Below are 22729 nucleotides of genomic sequence, written 5' to 3'. Positions count from 1 at the left end.
TGAAAATATTTATGTATAGGCTTGTTATTTTAAAACGAAGTACCTCATTCTAAGCTCTAAATGTAGAGCTCAGTTCTAAGACCTTGAAAGCTGTATCTGACTGAAAAGTGCTGCTATGAACTCATTTGGCTTCTAGACACTATGATGTATTCTTGCGAAGTCTCCTGCTTTTGCTTGTAATTGTTTGTCATCCATGGTCATACTGTTTCAGTTGCTTGCATGTTATTTCTGGATGTGCTAGGGTAGTTCTCTCCCTGGCTATGTGTATGTTGATTCGCTCTACTTCATGTGTGCATCAGGTCATGGGACACAACAGACATATCACTGCACAGTGTGTATGCATGAGGGTGTCTTTTTTTTATAACATAATAAGCCCAGGATAGAAATGTAGGGGGCATTGATACTGGATTTTAAATGTCAGCTTGTATGGTGGTGGTAACTGTTAAAGAAATGTGTTGACAATATATTTGGAAGAGATATGTTCAACAGGCCTGCTTTTTCTTTTCCTCCCCTTTTTTTCCTTTTATATCCTCAAGTTGTGAAGTCGCAGTTTATTTTGTGACTAATAAGGCTTAACATTTTGGACCCAAAACTACAGTTTTGCCTGTTGAGACTGCTGAGACTGTTGTTCATCTGTGTGATCCTAAGTAGATGTGTGAGTTTTCAGAGGACTGAGGCCTCCTGGGTTGAAAGGAAAAATTACTTCAGTAGCATGAAATATATATTAAATATGGAAGTATGTACCATGAGAACTGGATTTCTTAGATGTAACTCTAATCCATTCCCATCCATGCATGTAACTTTTTCCTTCTTTTAACATTACAATAAGCTCTCTAAGCATTCTTTTTCAGTGCTGGTAATTACAGGCTTCTTTCAACCTAAGTTAACTCAATAACTTTGCAAATGATGTTTTATAAAAAGTATGTGGAAAAACAAATGACAGCAGTACCTTGTGATTTTTATTGACCTGTTTAGAGGATTGAGTTTTTGGCTGTTACTTTTTGGAAGAATAAGATGCTTTCTTATCTGCAGTATGAGACTAATATCACTTTTGGGTGACTCCCCCCCCCCCCTTTTTTTTCCCCCCCCGTATAGTTAAAGTACCTCAGAGAATTGCTGCACCCTGGTAAGAGTGCCCTTTGCATGCTAGAGAAGGTGTGTGGGGGTGTCCTGTAGTAACAGCTTATTCTTTTTTGGATCATGTAATGACACTGGATGCTCTGCTCAATTGTTCTACCTGTGTATGGGACAAATTTTTATAATTAATTAAACTTACAAGCTACTTAGACTACAGTCGTAATGATTGGTCTCAACTGTTCAGTTTTGAAGCAGTCCTGTGCTAGGTGACTTAAATTACCACGTTCATGTCAGTGAAAGACTCTGACTCTTAAAGGTTAATAACTTTACACTGTCTTTTCAAACTATTCAGGTACCTATGTGCACAAGTGAAGCAGCATAATTCTGTCAAACCTGTGTGTGTAGAGTCAAGTACAGAAATGTTGAATATTGAAGTGCAGTACTTAAAACATAGCACCTTTTTCTCATCGTTTGTAATACTGGCTGCCACAGTACTTTTTTTTTTTTTTTTTTTTTTTTTTTTTTTTTTTTTTTAGTTCCTTTGCACACAGCAGTGAGAAAATGCTTTAATCTGCTTTTACTCTGTGTAGATCTTTCAAAGTAATAGGCCGGATCTGTTCTTTATTCTGTGAACTAAAAGAAGAATGAGTCTCACTGTAACAAATAGTATGTAGTTACAACTGTAATTTTGATCTGTCCATATAATGACCTTGATGTTGGTAACTGTTATACTGAGATAAATTCAGTCCCTGTGGGCTAGTTAAGATGTTTTTGCACTTTAGAGGAGGTATAGCAGCCTGTGTCACTGGATGTTACACATTTGATAGAAAGAATTGTTTCCTTTGGGAGATAAGTGACGCTTTAATCTCATAAAAGAAATATGGACAGGGAGACACTTTGGAGATGCACATACAGAAGCCCTCAGAGAAGTAAAATAAAGATGTATCAAGGAGGAGTTCCATGGGGGGGAAAAACACAAAATCGAAGATCTTGCAATTTATTGGGTACCTGGGAAAGTCAATAGGATTCCACTTTCTTTTTGGACTTATTAATATGCTTCACTAGAATCAAGGTCCCAGTTGTATGCTAAAATAATGCAGTTTCTTCATGCCTTCTGAAGTAAATAAAAATAAAGTTAAATACTCTCTGATATTTTAAAATCACACAAGAATATGTGGAGAGAAACTTAACAGTAGATGCTACATCTGAATCTTTTAATAAATAGGAAGAATAATTAAGAAACAAGTATTCTGAACAATGTATATACGGCTGTATGATAAACAGTATACATGCTACTAGAGAACTCAAATGTGCATAGAGGTTAATAAGCTTGTTAATCCATTTTCCATCATATCAAATGACACCTTCAGTGTCATATTCAGTTCCTAATTTATCTGATTTTTACAAATGCTTTTTCTAGCTATTCTGTAACATTACGGGAACATTTTGTTATCTACCATTTTGTGTTTTGTACATCAGTGTTGAAAAAAGTTTAAAAAAAACAACAGCAAAACTCCAGATTTTATTTGCAAGCTTCTTTTGCGGGGCAGGGGGAAGCAGCTCGTCATAGGTACTTTATGAACTTTGGGAACCTAGTAAATACTGCAGAATTACATGATAGTAATAGGCCATTTCTTTTGCTTAAAAAAAACCCAAAACAACAATTTACAGATATTTATCTTCCTGGGGATCTTTCAGATTAGAGGTGATTAGAATTTAGAAATTGCTGGCTTAGGCACTTTACATGAATGGTAAATATGTAAATATATGTAAATGTGCAGATATGGTGAACTGGATGAGACCATGTTCAGAGTGTAGATAAACAGTCCAGTAGCAGTAGGTTTCAACATTTACCAAGTGTAGCAATAATCAGTTGCTGAAATATGTGGCTATGTGTTTTGGTTTGTTGCAGGTTTGAGCAGGGGAAATAGTGTTGGGAATATTTCTTGAAGTTGGAGGAACAATTCTTCTGGTAGCAAAGACTTCACCTTGCTTGTGGCAAGTAAATAACTTTCTTGATGATAGATCAGATGTGAAGAAAGTGATAAGGGTTGTAGAATGGTAATTGTTTAGTTAACTGATGAACGTATGATCGCTGCATCTCAGTTGAGCTAGGAAGCATGAAGTAAAATTAACAGTATTTTCAAATGCACAACTCTTTTGAATTAACGGAATTTTGTGCGGGGGGATATTGTAGATACTGGAAGCTTGTTGGGTCAAAAAGTGTTTGGATGAGTTCATGGAAGAAAAGTCCCTGAGGGCTTCTGAATTCAAAGACACTACCTCTGACTCAGGACACTCTTGGGCTACAAGTTTTTGGAGGTTACAAAGGTATTTTGAGGTTTCTTCTGTTTCTGTACTGTACCCAAGGATCTGCTTGTCTGGCCATGGTTAGAAGCAGGACACTGATGTAGGTGGTCTATTGGGCTGACCAGACATAGCCCTTCCTAAATTTTCATGGCCAATAAAGTAGCTCTGAAATGCTTTAGTTTTATTGTTTTAAAATATACTTGCAGTGCTGTTTTGATACTGTTTTGCTTAAATAACAAAACTTAGTTAATATTGGAGGGGATTAATTGTGAGAGATTGTACAAAATTTACAGGTAGGAAATGTGCATGTTTTAGTTGTGGAATGCACAGTATATTTTAATCACGTTGTTTATCTTTTTAGAAAATTGCTGTTGGAAAATACACATAACTGGTAAACTGCTGATTTCAGTGGACCTTATAGGTATAGCCCCATATTCATTCTGAAATGAAGCTTAACTACTAAAGCAGTCTTTAAAAAACAAAGAAGATTTAAACAGAACTGACCTAAAAAAATGAAGTGAGTTGCAAAAAGTTGATCAACATTCTTCTTTGGGAATATTTGCAAATTCCTGAAGTATGCTGGTAATATCTGAAATGTCGGACTTCTGTTTGTGCAGGCTGTTATAGTACTTCCTGTGGTAGAAGTGCTAAAGTACTTCTCTGTGCAAATAAATAAAACTTCTTCACATACTATAATATGCAAGTATTTAATGTGATTGTTTTATACTGAGAACAGTTCCAGTATAAAATAGTATACACATAGAAGTTTAAAAAATAAAAACTTTCCTTCATTAATAATTTATTTAAGCTAATGCTGAAAACAAGTACATATTTTGTGGAGTTAAAGTCCATTTTGCAGTTTAGAATGCTGAATTGAGAGTTACATATATTTTGTGTGGAGAGAAATTAGACGTAACCAAGAGATTCCCAACTGTGGCTTTTTGGAAGCTGTTTAGTCACCTGAGTTAGAGGCAGATGGCCTCTGGCAGAACTTTAGGAGCCTGCTTATTGAAGGTTCAAAGTCTGTTTTCCTATATGTGTATGGTAAATCCTGCCTTTCTCATAGGCTTCTTGGCAAGGCTTCCAAAGTGAAAGCGTGCAAGGTTACTTTCTTTTTTATGTAGGAATAACCTGTGCTGAGAAGACCTGACTGTAAATTAAAAGGCAGCTGCTCTATAGCACAGTTTGCCATCAAAGACATGCACACAAATTTGAAGTAAAGGAATTTCTTGAAATGCTTCAAGGCAAATAGGAATAAGGAGATTTCCTCCTGCCAACAGAGATGCATAATTAGTGATCTATGATTCTTTCATTCTAAAATTGAGATATTGTTGGTGGTTTAGAGTGTCACAAAAAGTAAGATTTTTATTTTCCTGTTATTTTCTGTTTCTGTTAGCCTTCATTCTTACCCCTACCCCCCTTTTTAACAGTTCATGTAGGCCTTTAAGCTTTCTAAATAATTTTCTTGCAATATTCACCTTAAACAAGCAAAACACAACAAAAGAACGCAGGACATTGAGTTCCTACTATATATAGACTGAACAGGAAATAGCTGGATAGCTGCAGGGATTATGTACATGAGGATATTGATCAATTGTATAATTTTTTTCTGGAATATCTTCCCAAATAAATCCATCTTGTCAGCGCTGGGGAAAAAATAATTTATTGTATAATAATTATTCTTTCCTAAATAATTATTTGAAACAAAATCACTCTTAGAAGCCGTGTGGAGAAGAGTTATTCAGAATAGCTACACTGGTGAGTTTTTCKTTGTAGATGCAGCCTTAAAAGTATATGGCAGGTGAACACAAATTATATAACACTTTTTGGAGAATAATTTTTTTTTTTACAACATTAGACATGTTATTTGTTAGTTTCATTGGCATCACTCCCATGCATATTTAATGCATCTGTGAGAAACATAGGCTTGCAGATATTTTTGTGAAGTATCTAGTGGTATAGTAATTTCTTTCACACTGAAAGCGTGAGAAAGAGGTGTGTTCTTCATCATTTTGTCCTTTAAAAAGTTGGGGGGGAAGCAGATTATGATCTCCTTTTCCTAACCAAGGAAGAGAATCACTAGGGAAGTTCTTCTGTAATCTCTTGCATAAAGAGTCTGTGCCAGCACCTTCATTAGTGGATCCTCTGCTGATTGAACAAATCTTCAGGACAGCTATATGACCTGTAAGAGCTTTGTTTGCATGTCTGGTTGTTAGTTTTCTGTAACTTGTTCTTGAATTATTCTAAGCAATGGCTCAGCAGGATATTCAATATAATGATATCTTCTGCCTTCACCTGTGCAACTCTAACAGGTATTAAGAGCTAATTATGAATTTGGCCATTCTGCAAGATCAGTCCTGAATCTACTATGTAAATTCAAGCAGGCTGTTTTTTCTACTATTACAGTATTTTTATTTAAATGGCTGATGACAGTTAATCTGTTAAAAATTCAGGATAAAAATTAAYTTTTCTGGAATCAAGATAAACTCCACTTAATGTTACTGAGAGATAAACACCTTCATACCTTTTTGCATATCAGGCATGTTTGTGTATATGTTTGTGTTTGTATTGAAAAATCTTGCATATATTGGCTGTAATGTTGTAAAAACTTTGCTTCTCTGAACACATATTGAAATGATCCTAAAATTTGGAGCTTACTTCAGAAATTCCAGGTGCCTGAAGTGCTTTCTGATTATCTGCTTTTAAATGGATCACTTGCAGTAAAATTTCTTCCTTTCCCTTTCTTTCTTTACTTTCATTTGTTTTCGCCCAAAATCTAGTCGCTCCTGGACTGCTACGAAAATGGAGGTGGTTGATCCTACAAAAATCCATTCAAAACAAACAAAGTGGCYTTTTTTTTTTTTTTAAACACAGTGACCACTGTGGCAAGTTGGAAAGTGCTAAATTCTAGTCTGAAGTATTTAACTCAAAACTATGGTATGTTTATATATAAAATAATCTTTATCTCAAAATTCAGTCTTCCAGGTGAATGGTGGGGCCAGACTATTCTCAGTGGTGTCCAGTGACAGGACAAGAGGCAACAGGCACAAACTGAAACACAGGAAGTTCTGTCTGAATCTAAGGAAAAACTTGTTTACTGTGAGGATGGTTGAACACCAGTACAGGTTGCCCAGAAAGGTTGTGGAGTCTCCATCCCTGGAGATATTCAGAACTTAACAGGACACAGTCCTGGGCAACCTGCTTTAGGTGACCCTGCTTGAGCAGGGGGGTTGGACCAGATGATTTCCAGAGGTCCCTCCCTATCTCAACTATTCTGTGAGTTTGTGAATATTATTATCTTCTGTTTGAAGCTGTCTGCCGGTAAACTTAATATTACTGTGCATTTGCTTGTATTTCACAGATCACACTATGTAAAAGTGGTAACTCACTAGTGGAAGCAAGTCAGGTGGGTTTAACTGTTCGGAACACTTGGCAGTTAAACTAAAACTGTTTGCTTTCTGTAAGAAAAAAAAATGTGGGTGTTTTTTTGKTTGTTTGTTTTTACAGAATCACAGAATCGCTGAGGTTGGAAGGGACCTCTGGAGATCACCTAGTCCAACCCCCCTGCTCAAGCAGGGTCACCTAGAGCGCGTTGCACAGGATTGCATCCAGGCGCGTTTTGAATATCTCCAGGCAAGGAGACTCCACAACCTCTCTGGGCAACCTGTTCCAGTGCTCTGTCACCCTCACAGTGAAGAAGTTTTTCCTCATGTTCAGATGGAAGTGTCTGTGTTTCAGTTTGCGCCTGTTGCTTCACGTCCTGTCACTGGGCACTACTGAAAAGTCTGGTCCCATCCTCTTGACACCCTCCCTTAAGATATTTGTATACATTGGTAAGATCCAAAATAAAGTCAGTTCTAGTGACAGAACACCTGGGTGCAATGGCAGAAGAGCGGGGAGTCCTTGAGGCCTTGAAAGCAAAAGATTCTGTTCAGACAAACAACTTTCAGAAGTATTCAAGGAGAACATGTAAATATACATACGAGGTTTTATAAGACCTATTCTGTTTTATAGCTTTAGCAACCTTTGTACAGTTGTATTGGCAGAAGGCAGGATTAATGGTTGTTAACTCTCTGATAAGTGGTGTAAATTAGAGAGCATTGGCACTGTTGTTCTGTTAACATTTAGCAAGTGCAAAATACCCATTCCTCCTCCCTGTGATGGCGCTATTAAAACACTTTACACCATACACCTGCATTTTAACTRTCTTGTTTTGTATTTCATAGGTAACTTCTATCTTCATAAAATTGGTTGTATTTGAATCTGTCATYGTCAGCACTGCCTTTGACTTAAATGATGCAAAGCTCTGTAGTATTGTATTCTCTTATGTATTTATATGGCTTCTACTTCTGACACATTAGTAGTTTTTGCTTCCTTCTAGTACTTGTTCTTTGGCAATGTTTGTTACTGACCTGCAGTTGATTAACATTGGCATGAATGTTCATCAATAGAACAGCCTTCTCCTGTTAAACTGTAAAGAATCACCTTTTTGTTTTTTGTGGTGATACCAGCTATGCATGGAAGSAATGTCCCATAAATAATCACCAAGCTGTTTCATTAAATGTTTACGAAACTTGCTTACAGCTTTCATTTTTCACATCTATAGACATTTTCATATAATTCAGCTTCTTAGTATATTTTCCTTATGCTCTCTTGTCAGTCTACCCCTCTGCTGACTTTTGTTTTTACACTTCTACTCTGCCTGGAAGGGATTATGAGTTATCTTTTTGGTACAGCATCTAGAAGTGGATTATAATCTGATTGTACAAAAGTTTGGGGGAGTTTAATACGAATACATGTCCTTGGATTTCATATTCAGAGGGATTTGAAATGAGTCCGGATTGTTCTTTCCTGTTCTGTAAATTAGTGTTGAATGTCAGAACTCCACTGGCCCTCTGCAGAGGGCCAGTGTTCTTCATAGAGTGCATGGCTTCTGGGTTATTTTGGCTTTCTCTGAAGTGACGGAGATAGCCACAACCTAGAGACAGGGTATAAGTGACATAAATGGAGTGTTGTGTTTTTGTTGCCTGGATGGTGGGTGGTTCTGGGCATGCTTGCAGTTGAAACTAACTACTGGATTTGTACTTGGGGCAGGGGCTTTTTGTTATGTTTTGCTTTGGCTGGCTTTGACTTAAATTTTCTTGCTTTCCTTCATAGCTTGGGGGATGTAGTGTACTTTCTGGGATAATCTGAGACGTTTATTACACAGATTTACAGTGATGCTCTTTCACAGATTTACAGTGATGCATTCTGAGGTGATTTTCAGGATTTCAGGGATTTCGGTGTTGACCTCTCCTGCTTGTGTACCATGCTATAGTTATGTTCTTACTGTCAGTCTTGAGTATGTATTGAACAATGTTCTGTGGTCCTTGTTGGGTTATGTGGAGTAAACTTTTAGGACTCTTCTACGCCAGATACCTAATACTTAGTTACATGAGTGTGCCTGTGTCACTGTGCCCAGTTTGCTGCAAATTATACTTTCCACTTCTGTATTCCTAAATAGTATGTTCCTGGTTTTGTAAAGGAAATGTACATTAGTGAGCACACCAGTTTACCACACTGGGATTTTTCCTTCCTTTTCCCCTCTCTCTTGTCTATAGTGATTATAAGTACTTGCCATACCACAGAGTGTATGATTTCACTTTGATGCCCATGCTCTTGTACTACAGCTACGTAATAAAAAAGAGTGAGCTTAATATTCTTAGTTTTATTTATTATTAAGTGTCTATTGAGGCTTCAGCTGTGGCACTTAATTACTAGCAATGTAACTGAAAAATATAACTTACTGATGCAATAATTGCATTAAAATTATAGTGCTGTTGACAATATAGATATTTTTAATCTTATCAAATACTGTGTTCTGGTGTTACTGTCAGTGTATAATTAGTCATAGCAGTTGTGGTGGTAAGAAGACTTTTTTACTAGCTTAGATGTGTTTCCAAAAAATGTCCATCAGCTTAAAAGAATTTATATGAATCTTTTTAGATGGAAATGGACAGAGATGTGTAAATGGTGGTGTTGGCTTTTTTTTTCTTTTTTTTTTTTCCACCAGTTTTAAAAGATGTTTCTTGCAAGGATCGTTGTTTAGGGGCAATGTAGAAAATATAGATGGTACTGACCATTAGGAACTGCATCATAGAATGAAGTTGTGTTGAAATAAACACACTGAGTTGCTTTCCTCTAGGACTTCTGAGAGTTTTAATAAAGTAAATTCATAAAAACCCTGAATGGTCTGTGGCTCTACAAATCAGAGCTATAAATGTAGAAACTGGGAAGTGATTCTTGTCTTGTGATGTGTGCAGAACTGGCAAGATCAGCAGTGCGATATAATATCCCATTCTTTAGTAGCATTTTTGAGAAGAATGCTGAAAATTTGAAGGGAATGCATAAAAATAGTTTGAGGGGTGGAAATAACATCTTGAAGAGTGATCTATTTAAAATTTAGTCTTGTTGGCTAATGAAAAAGGTCTGAGAGGTGGCTTTAGGTGCCTTCCTGGGCTTTAAAAGTATTCGGATGCTTTTTAATTTAAGTAGAAAGCTGTTTTATTTGAGGGGTGTGATTCAGTAGATGAAGATTCCACCTTGGAAGAAAGAGAACTATCCCAGTGAGGGGGGTAGGGAGTGTGACAGATTTATGTATGAAGGTGAGTAACTGTTTGCTTTTTTGTAGGATAGCAGCCAATAAAGTAACTGCACAGCAAATTTAAAACAATTGAAATAATTTTTATACAATGAAAAATTATGAATCCTTGCTGCATGAAGTCACAGAAGTAAAAAGTATAAATGGGTTCAAAAAGAAACTTACCTGTTACTTTGTAGTCTATTCTATTTCTATTAATTTTTTTTTGTGTTCTTTGCATCAAACTTAAGGCATCAAACTTAAATGAGAATATGACACTGGATTCTTGAAGTAAACTTTCAAGAGAACTAAGTGATTCTTTCCTTTTTGAAAAAGATGCTTTACTCGAACCTTTTCATTCAGTACAAAGGTAACTGAATGAAATATGGCCTACCTAAATGTCAGATGGCTTTAATTGATCATTTTGTCTTTAAGTGCAATGCAAATAAAATTGATTTAAGCATTGTTTGTTCAAAAAACCCCTTTCCCAGATGCCCCCACTCCAACTATCCTTTTAGAGAATCTAGAAGACTATTACTTACCTACTTGAAAACAGAGTGCTTTTAATTGACTGCACAGCTGTACTTGTAAAACCAAGTCTCCAGCACCTTGACTTTAGGTCATACATGATAATTATATGGTTAAAAATAAAATGCTATATATTACCAACTTTTGAGAGAAAACATGATCTCCAGTAAAATATGTATGTGTGTGTATTTTTAAGTACATACGGTCACACAAATGTGTATTTTGCTTATTTTCAGTATCGCTCCTTTGGGCTCAAGATTTCTAATCCAATGAGGGAAAAAGTTGCCATAGTAAGCAGGAATTTGGTAACAAGGGTACTGTAGATTAACCTTGCGTATTCGTAATATTGAAGGACTGTCTTAAGAGGAAAGGAAGCCTGGGCAAACTGTAATAGGTTCAATGTACTCAGCGTGGCTAGTTCCTGCGAAGAAAGGCAATGGCTTTTTCTTTTGTTAATTAAAACTGATAGAGGTGATCAGGTTACTGATAGGCTTTCTCTGAGTTCAGTAGTTTKCTGGTTGGTTGTTGGAGGGTGGGTGAATATGCCTGTCCATTGCTAAAAGCTGTCCTTGAAAACCAAAATCAGAAGAAAATCTACAAGAAGCCTTGCAGTGTGGATACTAAGACTCCCAGTTGCAGAATAATCCTGACCTTTCTCTAAGAAGTTTTCTTACAGCCACTTTGGTTGTATTGCTCCTTAGTCTTTCTGTGTTTTGCAGTCGGTTTGTGCTATAATTTTGAACAATTATATAGCATTCTGTAATTTACACTGACCTGTCTTCAGCAGCTTTCCATCTGGGATCCAGCAGTTTTATAGAGTAGATAAAAGTATGTTAAGCTATTTGCTTCCACTGTCTGATTATAGTGGTATGGGCAAATATATATGAGAGTTCAGATCTGGGTAGAAAATACTTCAAAGAGATTTGGAAGTTGAGTGAAAACTTAATAGGGGTTATTTTGGCATTACTTTACACATAGAGAATGTTTCATGAGTGAACTGACATCTATGGTGAGACAAAATGTCTTCAAAATACTTGCTGTAGTGTGCTGTAATACCTGTGTATGTTGACATGTAAAACTGTTTATTATCCTGTGCTACCTTTTATCTGTAAGACATGTGAGCATTAATATTCTTATATTGATGGGAAAGCTGATGTGAAATGACTTGAAGTCACATAACAAATCAGTTATGAAAATGAAAATAAAAGTAGGATTCTTAATTTTATTTTATATGACAATCTTCAGGAAATACATTTTTGAGAAAGAAAGCTTATGTTTTAAAACAGTCTTACTTGGAAAGAGAACTTTGTTAAGACATACAACTTGCACTTGTTTGCAGAACTTTCTTAAATTCTTATCAGAAACATGACTGTCTCAGAGTCTTGCGAGCCTGTGTTCAGACGTGTTTCTTATTTTACATGCTAAAGGAATGTATTTAAATAAGTATGGTATCCTGACTCTTCAAACTAGTACCTGTTTATGAGTAGTAAGAAATACTACTTTCGCTGTATGCAAATATAAGCAAATGTTATTGCTTACATTTTAGTTGGCCATTTAACTGGCTGAGTGATGGCATTCAATTTGATGTTTGACTGTAATGGAGTAATTTCTCAATGAAAAGTTTGATCAAATCCTTAATGTCAGTACTGTCTTTAGCATCAGAGGGCAGAATTATATTAACATTGTTGAAGACAAACTAACTTGGAGGTAAAAATGAGTGAGCATTTTTGGAGGTAAAAATGAACGTTTGTCTGGGTAGTTAATCTAGTGCCTCCAAGCATTCCTGTTAACTGTCAGTTGATTAAAGAAATAATTTATTGTGGCTGTTTACAACTTTCAGCTAAAAAGCACTGCATCTTGGGTCTGCTTAGGCTATGGCTGTTCTTCGTGATTTGTATGTCATGTTTAAAGGAAAATACAAAGTTGCTAGTAGTGGAAACTTTAATTAGGCTAAAATAAAATGCCTGCAGAAATTGTCACGTGTGCGGGAAGGAGGAGAACTCATACAGGAACAGTGGTGGATATTCTGAGACTGTGACAAGGGGCATTATAATAGTTCTCTTTCAGTATGTCAGTGATAATTTCAGAAAGATAAATTAATCTGKTCATTAAGTTTGGCTCTCTGAAGAGGAGCAAACTGATAACAAGCTTTTGAATTTGGATGAGCAGAGGTAATACAGTGGTAGTGAAAACCAGGAAGGAAGATTGAGGGGAAAGGTTTTTTGCAGGCCTGTACTTACTGCAGGACTAGAGGGGACTTGTGGATGACTAAGTTCCCTTGCTTTTATCTATCAAATGTGTCATTAACCTACCAGAGACCTCCTTAGAACTAGCTGGGTTTCTCGCTTCTGCAACACCTGCTGGGAAGTTGCTCAAGCAAGTCACTTTTCTGAAGGTTAGGAATTGCTTTTGGATTCTAAACTTGTGTGTGGTTTTTTTTTTTTTTTTTTCTGTTGGTGTTGAACTTGGACTCGAGTTCATATTCAGAAACTGGTAAGATGAATCTTTGAAGAAAGTATCAGTTGAGGAGCAAGAAATTACTCATCAGCTCAAATGAAAAAAGTCAATAAAGAAGGGAACCTTCAGGAAACCTCTTTATACCATTGCTGCTTTAACTGCAGAAGTCACTGACCTGATATTTAACTATTTGGAAGGTTCCCTAGAAAATTATCTTTTTTATTTGCAAATGTATTACAAATGTATTTTTGTATTTGCTAATTGTTAAAATAACTTTAATGTTTCAAAGTAAAGATTTTCTAGTCAAAATTAGAAATCGGCTCTCAAATGTCAAGTCTTCCAATGGTAAAATAATTCATGCTTCTGCGTAGTTTTTATTTGATAGGATCTTTATAAATGTTACATCTTGCTCCTGATATGAACAGTGACACCTGTCTCACTGCGCAGCTTGCAGGAGAGATCTTGCTGGAGATTCGTTTACAAAATAAAGGGTTTTTTGTTGTTGTTGTTCTTTTCTTTGGTAGGTTTTTTTTGTTGTTCTCAGTGGACAATTTGTTTAAGGATAAATTGCAATTAACTTACAAAGGGATGGGCATCATCAGGTCTGTAAAGATATAGTGAAACCTTTCTAATGCTTGATGCTTTTACATGTATGACAATTTAGATCTTGTGAATGAGATGAAGTTTCAAACTGCAGTTTGCTGAAAATTGATGCTGCAAGGCCATTCCCCTCTCATGTTTAATTTGCTTCGTGTGAATAGGAACTAGAACATTAATAGTGAGTTAAATCTTCCCCCTCCCCACTAGTTTTTTAACTTGCCAAGGCAGTGTTCTGCTTCATCTTCAGCATAACAAACATAATCTAAGCATGAAGATGAGATTAATTTTTGAATGTGTTAATAAACTTGTGATTAAAATAAATATTAAAAATTCTTAATATTAAGTAAGTCTTGTGGCATGCCCTTGTAGGATAAAAACATGCTTACTTATGTGTGCACTAAGACTGGGTGTGTATATTCAAGCTGCTTCACTGTATTGCCTTTCTTTCAAAAATACTGCAGGCCTTTTCCTTCCTTCCTTCCAAAAGTCTGAATGGACTTCAGAGAAAACAAAAAAACAAACTAACATCAGGTTGCAGCTGTCATTGCTCTGCATATAGTTGAATTTTTTCAAAATATGCTGCTAGAGTCTGAGGTGTTTACAACTGGAGTAAAAAGAAAGTATACCTACTTCATGAGTGTGTTTATGTATTTGTAAATCCATTAGAATTTGATTGCTCAAATTGTATAGGAAAGTGTTAGTGTTCCAACACTATGAGACAGATCCTTTAAACAGTCTTGTATATTTTACCATTTAATTCAGGTTTCCTGCCTCTTTCCCTTCAATATGTTTTGCTAGATTTGAGATGATGGACATGTATTTCAAGTACTGGATATCGGGATTTATAAATACAACTGTGAAATCCTATACTTTCATCATTAAATAACCTTTAGATTGTATATGCAATGTTACCTACCCAAAATGCTGTAATGACTTCCCTCCCTTGTCCTCAGTGATGAAGAGAAGTATGTTTAACCAAGGTGAAAGTTGTCCTTAAGTCAGGCTTTTTTCTGTGCAGTTGAAGGAATAAAATGCATTTTTAATAGGTATCTTGCTTATTATGGGTACTGCTGTATGAAGCATAGACCACTAATTCTTAGAAGTTTTAAGACCTTTTAAGATTTAAAAACAAAAACAAAAAAAACTCATTCTTTTCCCAGAAGACATGTCTCCTTCAAACTTCTTTTGTGTGAAACGCTGATTTCTGAATAATTTAAAGTTATGTGGAAGTTCCCTAGTAAACTATTTAAAATCTATTGCAATTTGATTGGACAATGTAGTTGCATGCTAGGGGTATGGAGTGTCAGTGTAGTGATTTATTCCTACAGCTCAAGGAAAATCTCAGTATTATTCTTATTTTAAATCTTAAAATAAAAGCCTAAAGAACAGCTATCAAATCATTTTTTAGAGCACTGCAGTCCAGAAAGGACAAAAGATTTTTGGGAGTGAAATACTATTGCTTGATTTGCACATGGTCAGACTTTTTATTTAAAAAATAAAAAGCCTTCCATAATATCCAGTGGATGTTTCTCTAAAATATTATTAAAACAATTTTAAAAAACTCCATAAAAGAATATTGGGTTGAAAGTCTCTAGAATATTAAATGTTAAAATTTTAATTTGCCTCTCTTCTATATATGCATTCTGTATTTATTTAACCTCAGACGATTCTTTTTTTATGGGATCCATACTTTATTCAAGTAGTTGGTCAGTAATTCTTTTTGTCCTTGACATCTGTCATGCCGAGTTCCAGGTGTTACTTCATGCATCCTTGCACTGATACAGAGTACCTGTCACTCAGACTGGTTCTTGGTGCTCCATGAATTCACATTCATAATACAACTGTGAAAGTTCATGTGGTGTTATTCTCATTTACAGCTGACAGCCAAGGTATAGAGGGAATCCAGAGTTATCAACTGTCACTGAATTTTGTAGAAAATGRACAGTTTGGTAGAAGAGGGAGGTGCTGATCTGAAGAAGGGGCTTCTGACTGAACTTGTCCCTAATCAAACAATCCAAACCGTAGCCCTAGCTGGAGGCAGGAAGAAGTTCTAACAAAATCTGTACATCGCTAAACTCAACTTGATTTGTAAAGCCACAAGAAGCCAGGTTTTTGCTTATAGAGCTACTGCTTTATATATGTTCTGTAAAATGACATTTTTTTCTCCCCCCTTGGGAAATCATCTTGCTACTAGACTTGAAAAAAAATATATATATACATTAACTGTATCTTGGGAGGGTTAGTGCTTCTTTTCTGATTTGACTTTTGTAGTCGACTTCTCTTGCTTGTGACTCTTGTGACCTGGACATGCAGGGTGTGGTTTTGTGGTCAGTTTAGGCTGACCATGCTGTCACTGAAAGGAGCTGTTACTTCCCTATCCTGTCCCCATCCAGCCTAAGTATTCCCATGACTATACGTGGTATGATCAGGAAACTGTTCTAATTCAGAATTGAGCAAAAAATAAATAGATTGATTTCCTGATCAGACTTAATGTATGGCAGCATGAGCAGCTATGTCAGCACAGTAGAGGGAACAGAAATAAAGGAAGGGTGAGGATTGTCCCTCTTGGTATCAGCTTGGGGACATAAAGGTTGGTTTAAGACAATCTGAAGGATTCTGTTGTAACTGGAAGGGAGCAAAGATGGGTACTGGATGGGTCTGTACCACTTCTGTTTCCCAATTTTAGCATCAGTCAATCCCTAATCATCAGGTACAATTACAAATTCTATGTAATCTAGTTTTCCTGAGAAATGTTCCAACAGAAAGGAATCTCTAAAGATTAGAAAACTATTATCTAGAGAGCATTTCTTAAGCATTTGTCTTTGTGTATGGAACTTAGATTAGTACAACAACCCTGAGGGGCACTGATGTGTTTACTTCACCTGTTCGTTGTTGAGCCTGGGACTTACTGCTTCTCAAAAAAAGTCAGTCTGAGGAAATTGCATCTTAATATATAGTTTAGTTCTTGGGGCTCTCAAAATCATGCAATGTGTCAAATGATAGTTTTGATACCCCTCATTTCTCAATGAAGGCCTAAGGAAGGAAGCTGATTAAGGTAATGCACACAGCAAATCTGCAGTGGTCTTGCTCTTGATTTTGTATTAAGTGAAAAACAAAAGTTTAAAAAAATCCTAAAATCAACCAAATATGTACGCAAGCAACTGTAGAAAGTGATGCTAAAAGATGTCTGCTAATATCGACAAAGAACTAAGGTAAAGGTTGGTAAAGGTACAGAATGTCTTGTGGCAGAGCAGGGAATTTTTGATTATTCTGTCTCTACGCAAGTGGATTCTTGTGTCGCAATGACTGTCCAGCCTTTTGTACCCTGTGAAGACTGTTAAAAAATACTGTTGGTATATTAAGCTTTTTTGTTTTGTTTGTTTTCTATAAAGCTATTTCAATAGTGTATTGATTTTCAAGATCACTTAGCTCATTATCCTGCCTGGTTGAAAAGTGTGAAATCTGGGCTAGTAAATATGAGGGCAGATTCTATTTGCCCAAGTACACTGAAGTATTTCCAGAAGAGGAAAATAGTTTGGCTGTGTGCATGTGGGAGGCAAATCCCTCTCTCTCTCTGTATGATGACAGCTGTATTATTTTCTGCCCTGTTATCACGAAACTGAAGATGGAATAAGGCCCAACAGTTGCAGCTGGCAACTAAGATCTGAAAATAGTTATAAAAGGAAGCCAGCTAATGAATGAAGACTATTAGAAAGAGAAAACACCATTATTTACAGAAGACTTGAATTTTGGAAAGAGTTGAGAACTGCATTCCGGTTAAAGTGTGTAAGAGCTTTTGTGACTTTCCTCAGATGATAATCACGTAAGTATTTAGTTCTGTTTTTATTTCTGTCAACAGTCTGTGTACATGCAGTAACTTCCAAATATTTGGAGTATGACATTGAGCGTATACATGCATATGACACAATACTTTGGAACCCATTGTAAAGCATCTTTTAATAGAGTAGTTGCAGAAACTGTTTGGAGGTAAATAATTACTTTATGTACATTTTTATATTTATGTATAAGGAGACTGTTTACTTAACAAAAGCTTTTGTTGTCTTATCCTTGACTAATGAAAATTAAGGCAACCAACTGGGCTTGTGGAGTTGTCTGGTCATCGCTGCCTTAGATACTAAGGGAATGTAAATAATGTGTAATTACAGTTTTCTCCAGGAGGCTGTTAACTTTCTATTGGATTAGTGTCAGTTGTTATTTAGATTTAAAAAATTGTATATATAATTGCATTTGAGTACGGTTGCTGGATTTTGTTCAGCTCCCTCCACCCTCTTCCAGTGGGAACCCACTGTTCAAAATAGCTGATTCCTGATCCTGTTCTCTATCTTGAAATATCTATGCAGTAGTCATTACAAAGTCTCTCTATATCTATCTCTCCTTTTCTATTACTGTGCACTGTTGTGTGTTGCATTACTCTAAGTGGTAGTGGTTGGTTGGGAGTGCTTTCACTACAGACTTTTAACTGACATCCTTATTCAGAACTGCATTGTTCTCACCAGGATTTTAAATTTTAATTGATTAAATCATTAGTTAGCTAATGCAAAAAAAAAGAACACTTTTGTTTTTATTTTTTAAAAACATTGAGCACAGGGCTGGAGGGGTCAAGATCAGGACTGGACGGATGTGCAGTTTTCTATTGTGATGTTGCTTGATCTTGTGAAAGGAGTGCCACAGTCTTGGTTAGACTGTTGCGGATTCTAACCAAGGTGATGAAGGAAAATGTCCAACAAACCACATTTTAAAATCTTAAAGGCTAGCCTTGGTTCAGATTATATCTCTGCATTTTCATTGTGGCTTTAATAATGAAATCGCATCATTGATCTTTGTAGAGTAATGTTGACCTTTGTGGAGTAATGTTGTCGCTACTATAGTCTTTATTCTAGTTTTTATCCCTCCTTATTTCCAAGAAAATGTTATCTTATCTTGAATTAGCTACTCAATGGCTGAAGTCAGTTTAAAGTTGTAATGAGTTTTAAGTGAGTTTGTGGTTTCCTACAAGATTGGCCAATTCAGTGATTTCTCTTTTCCTCCCCTCCCCTCCCCTTCCCCTCCCCTTCCCTCCTCTTTTCACTCTTACGTTCAGATCAACAAATTCCCCTATCTCCTTTAGGATTTTAGCTTATAAAAGTCAAAATTAAARTTCTCCACTAGACTTTTTTCAGTAGTTGAGATGGCTTGTATGTTCCACTGAATTTATTTTTGTCATCTACTAGGTTAGCAGGCAAGTAAGAAACTTCAGTTTTACTTTGTAAAAGTTAGGTTGGTAATATGATTGGTACTTCACAAAAGGCATTATTCTGCTCTGTCCACACAGAAGAACACACTAAAACAGTTTTCACCTGATACTCTAATCTTTAACTGTCTTCAATAGTGAGTAAAATCGGAATCAGTAAAATATACTTGTTTCTTGTATTATGGACTTCTAAGTTATGTATTGGAATTCTTGTGCCCCTTTCTTTTATTTCTTCATCTGTTCAATATGCCAGCATTAAAAACTAAATTGCTTAAAGCATGATAAGTACCTATTTTAATATGACTTTCGATTCAGAAGAAAATGTATTGAAAGATTTATGCTAACTGCCACAAGGAAAAATGTGTGTATATTTTAAATTGGCTTCAAATTATTCCTGTTTGTACTATCTTTTTCAGTTACTATGCTACCTTTAATACCTTTGTTTCAAGGCAAGCAAACTTAACAGAAGACAAGATTAGATCTCTAGGGCAGAAATATTTTTGTTATTAATGATTTTGACTAGGTGATTGAAACTAAACTTTACCATGCAGAATAGTTTCTCTTTTTTATGTGTTAGGCTTCCTTTCTTTCGGGAACAAAATTGAATAAAATTCCTTTATTTTTTGTTTGTTTTCAGGCTCGGATAGCATTTTTACAAGGGGAAAGAAAGGGTCAAGAAAATTTGAAGAAAGATTTAGTGAGAAGAATAAAAATGTTAGAATATGCATTAAAACAAGAAAGGTAGGTATACGTATTTGTTCAGCTTTTATCTGACCTGGAAGACTTTACAGACTGGAAAAAATATCTTCACTTGATGTAAACTGTCTCTACCAGGTGATTCTACGGTTTACTTTATGTAAACCGTCTTTATGTTAGGTCATTGTTACACTGTGCAAGCTGTCGGGCTTTTTGACAGTAATGACTGAAAAATACATTTTTTTTTTTTAACTGAATTAGCTGAATCTTGCCTCATCTTTTCTGATGAACTTTAGTGGTTACAGTAATAAAGTTGTTACACGCATTTCAAATTGGTTGGTATGTTTTTCAAATTGTTTGGCTTAAACACAGCATGTTCAAATTGAACAGGTTTCCTTTTCTGAGCTGGTAATTGCATATTAAATAAGAACAAACCTGCTAGGTGATTTTTGTACTTCCAAAAACATAATGAAATTTATATCTTATTACTTTACCTTTGTCCACTTTTCAGTCATGTTCAACTTGAAAAGATGAAAGACATTCTCTTTGCTTTGTACAACCGTTCTATATTTGTTACGTGACGGAAATTGTGTTTTGTTGCAGAACAGTATCTTTTAATGGTAAATTTTGATGTATTGTTTCTTCCTGTGGTAGATACTAGAATTTCTAGTTTCAGTAGATATATTTTCTGTAGCATTAATTTAATGCTTTGAAAATAAAGCATTCCATTCAGCTAATGCAGACTAATGTCTTTCAAAGCTACATATTTTTCTGTTGACTGTTTCAGTTGACTGAAATTAGTATCTTATTTTGCAAAAATATTAGGGAAGCTAGCTTATAATGTGTCTGTATTTTCGGTATTAGACTCAATTCTTTCTTTTTGTTTTTTCTTGCTCTTAAAAAGTAGCTGAATCCAACTGCGTATTCCACTTGAGGATCAGGCAATAAAATAGGTAGCCTTTATTTGTTTGTTTTGATTTGAGGGGAACATTTCTGCCAATGCAAACTTAAAATTTTGTAGTAAAATATACAGGGGCTTTACCTGGGCATTTTTAGGTTTGTCTTCGAAAGTTAAATATGTCTAAATACATTTCACATTGTAAATTAGTACTATAAGTAACTAGTATAGAAATAACTTTGATTAGTCAGTTGCATATTAAAAACTAATGTTTTGGCCAGGATGGCCACATATTTGTGTGAAATGTCCAGTGTAAAGGCATGTTTCAGAAAATGGCAAATGTTCGTATCAGCACATCGTGTGTTTTCTGGTGAAGTAATAGACAGCAAGGAGCTCCTTCTTCATTCAGCCCTATCTTCAGGGTGGAAAGGAACTCAAGCTTTCCAACCAGTGTCAGACTAAAAGTTATGATTTTGTATCGTGTGAGTAATGTGCAAGTGACTGAATTCAAGGCAGATGAAAAAAGTGTTGCTGTGTGTACCACTCCCTCAAAAGAACATTAAAATTATCAAAGAAATAACATACTGTTATTGCAGACCAAAGCTTAACTTTCTGAAGTTGAAGCAAAACTTCTTTGGTTGGGTTGGCAATAATAAAATATATGCTTCACATAGAGGTGTTCTGCAGACACACACAAAAATACTGTGGGGATTGCCTACTTGTTAAGACAAATCAAAGGCAACTACAGTGAGGGTCAGCATCTTATGAAGACATAGTATAAAGGACTCCAAAACATGAAGATAAATGGCATTGATGAGACCTCATTCGTGCTTCCCCTGAAATGCAGCTACCTTTATAGTTTGACTTTCCAGGAAATTCCAGAATTCATCTGATGAGGGAGAAATTCATAATCATATGTACAATAAAAGCAGAACAGCAGAAACATGCAATTCATGTCAGTTCTTGCAGCTACAAACTGACACCATGTACTTTTCAAGAGGAAAATCCTAAAGTCCCAGTCAGAATTACCGTGAAGATAGCTTTTAAAAAAGGAACTGAAACTCTAGGGATGACTGGTGAATATATGGGAGGCAATGAGGAAGCTTGCTGTATTTTTTATTTTATTTTATTTTTTTTGCTAGTAACTCTCAGTGGTTTGAGAGGATCTAATTGCCAAAGTATGATGGGTTGAGTAAGGAAAGCCTGCACTGACTTGTTAGTAAATCATCCAAGAATGGTAGTATATTAATCTCTTAGCTGTTGCACTAAATGAAGCATTCAAGATGGTAGCTTGTTGTTGTTGCTTTGCATGCAGGGTCATAAATAATCAAAAGGACCTAGCCCCAAAGCAAACCAAATGCTGCCTGAGAATTTCTGATCTGAAAAGTGTTGACAGCGGTTATCAATGTTGCACCTGATTTTTTCCCCTTCTTTCCTCTTCCTCTTCCCTTTCTGACTTCCCGATGTTGACAGAAAGTTTCATGTAGTGAAGCATCAAATTATAGAGCATCAGAAACAAACTCAATCAGACARTGATAGAATATTGTGATTTCTCAGAAAAAGAGATCATGAAACAGGACATCCAGCATATACAATTAAATAAAATGCAGTAGTAGTTGCAAAATAGCTTGGTATTTTTAGTATTTATTTCTTAATATGTTTGCAACAAGTGTGATAATGTTTTAGAGAAGTAAAATGTTATTTTAATGTCTGAATATTTTGGGTCTAGTTCTTCATGAATTTTTGCAATAAAGGTAGGCCTTAAGTGGTTATGTGTATGGTGATTGCTGTTTGTTTGTAGCTAGAGGATACTTTAGAGTGTTTTACAGAAACAGTCAGACTTCCTCTGCTGTATGCTCTGAGCTGCTCTGCTTCAAGCTTTGTTGGTTTAGTGCTGTGCTCGTCTTCCCGAGATCACAGAACTGTGCTGTTACTTTGACTTTGTGGGCTTTGGCCTGGAAGTGATTTATATCCTTGTAACTGATGGGTAGGATTCAACAGTTCGGTTGTCTGACTGCATGCTGCTATTTAGGGACACTATTTCTCCTTTTTCTGCTTTCTTCTCTCATCCTAGCCTTAGAAATACAGTAAGTCAGTCTTGAAAAGTTTGGGAAGATGCCTCTTGCAGAATTGAGTTATTCTGTGTGGTGTGAGGATGGGAAGTAATATCATGTCTCGTAGTGAACAGCACAGTAGATTGCTAGTAGTTGTTAAGATATGTAGTCACCAGTCTTGTTTGTGTGACAACGTGGAGGGGAATACACATGCATATATATACACTTTATTGGAATAT

The 22729-nt window shown here is 35.8% G+C and overlaps 1 protein-coding gene across 6 annotated transcripts in view; it reads left to right on the top strand.

Annotated features, from left to right (window-relative positions):
• The window catches only part of STRN3 (striatin 3), a 67108-nt gene that overhangs the window by 2111 nt on the left and 42268 nt on the right, over positions 1-22729 (top strand). For 5 of the 6 annotated variants that reach the window (XM_026086467.1, XM_026086466.1, XM_026086465.1 and 2 more), the window contains exon 2: positions 19480-19583. In XM_026086467.1, the coding sequence (XP_025942252.1) occupies positions 19480-19583 (104 nt within the window). Of the gene's footprint in view, positions 1-19479; positions 19584-20400; positions 20492-22729 lie in introns of those variants that run through there. The other variant, XM_026086468.1, reaches the window with a different exon arrangement.

Source organism: Apteryx rowi, unplaced genomic scaffold (genome assembly GCF_003343035.1).
Source record: "Apteryx rowi isolate R43461 unplaced genomic scaffold, aptRow1 scaffold_695, whole genome shotgun sequence".
NCBI classification, from domain to species: domain Eukaryota; kingdom Metazoa; phylum Chordata; class Aves; order Apterygiformes; family Apterygidae; genus Apteryx; species Apteryx rowi.
This window is presented reverse-complemented; position numbering and strand designations above follow the sequence as displayed.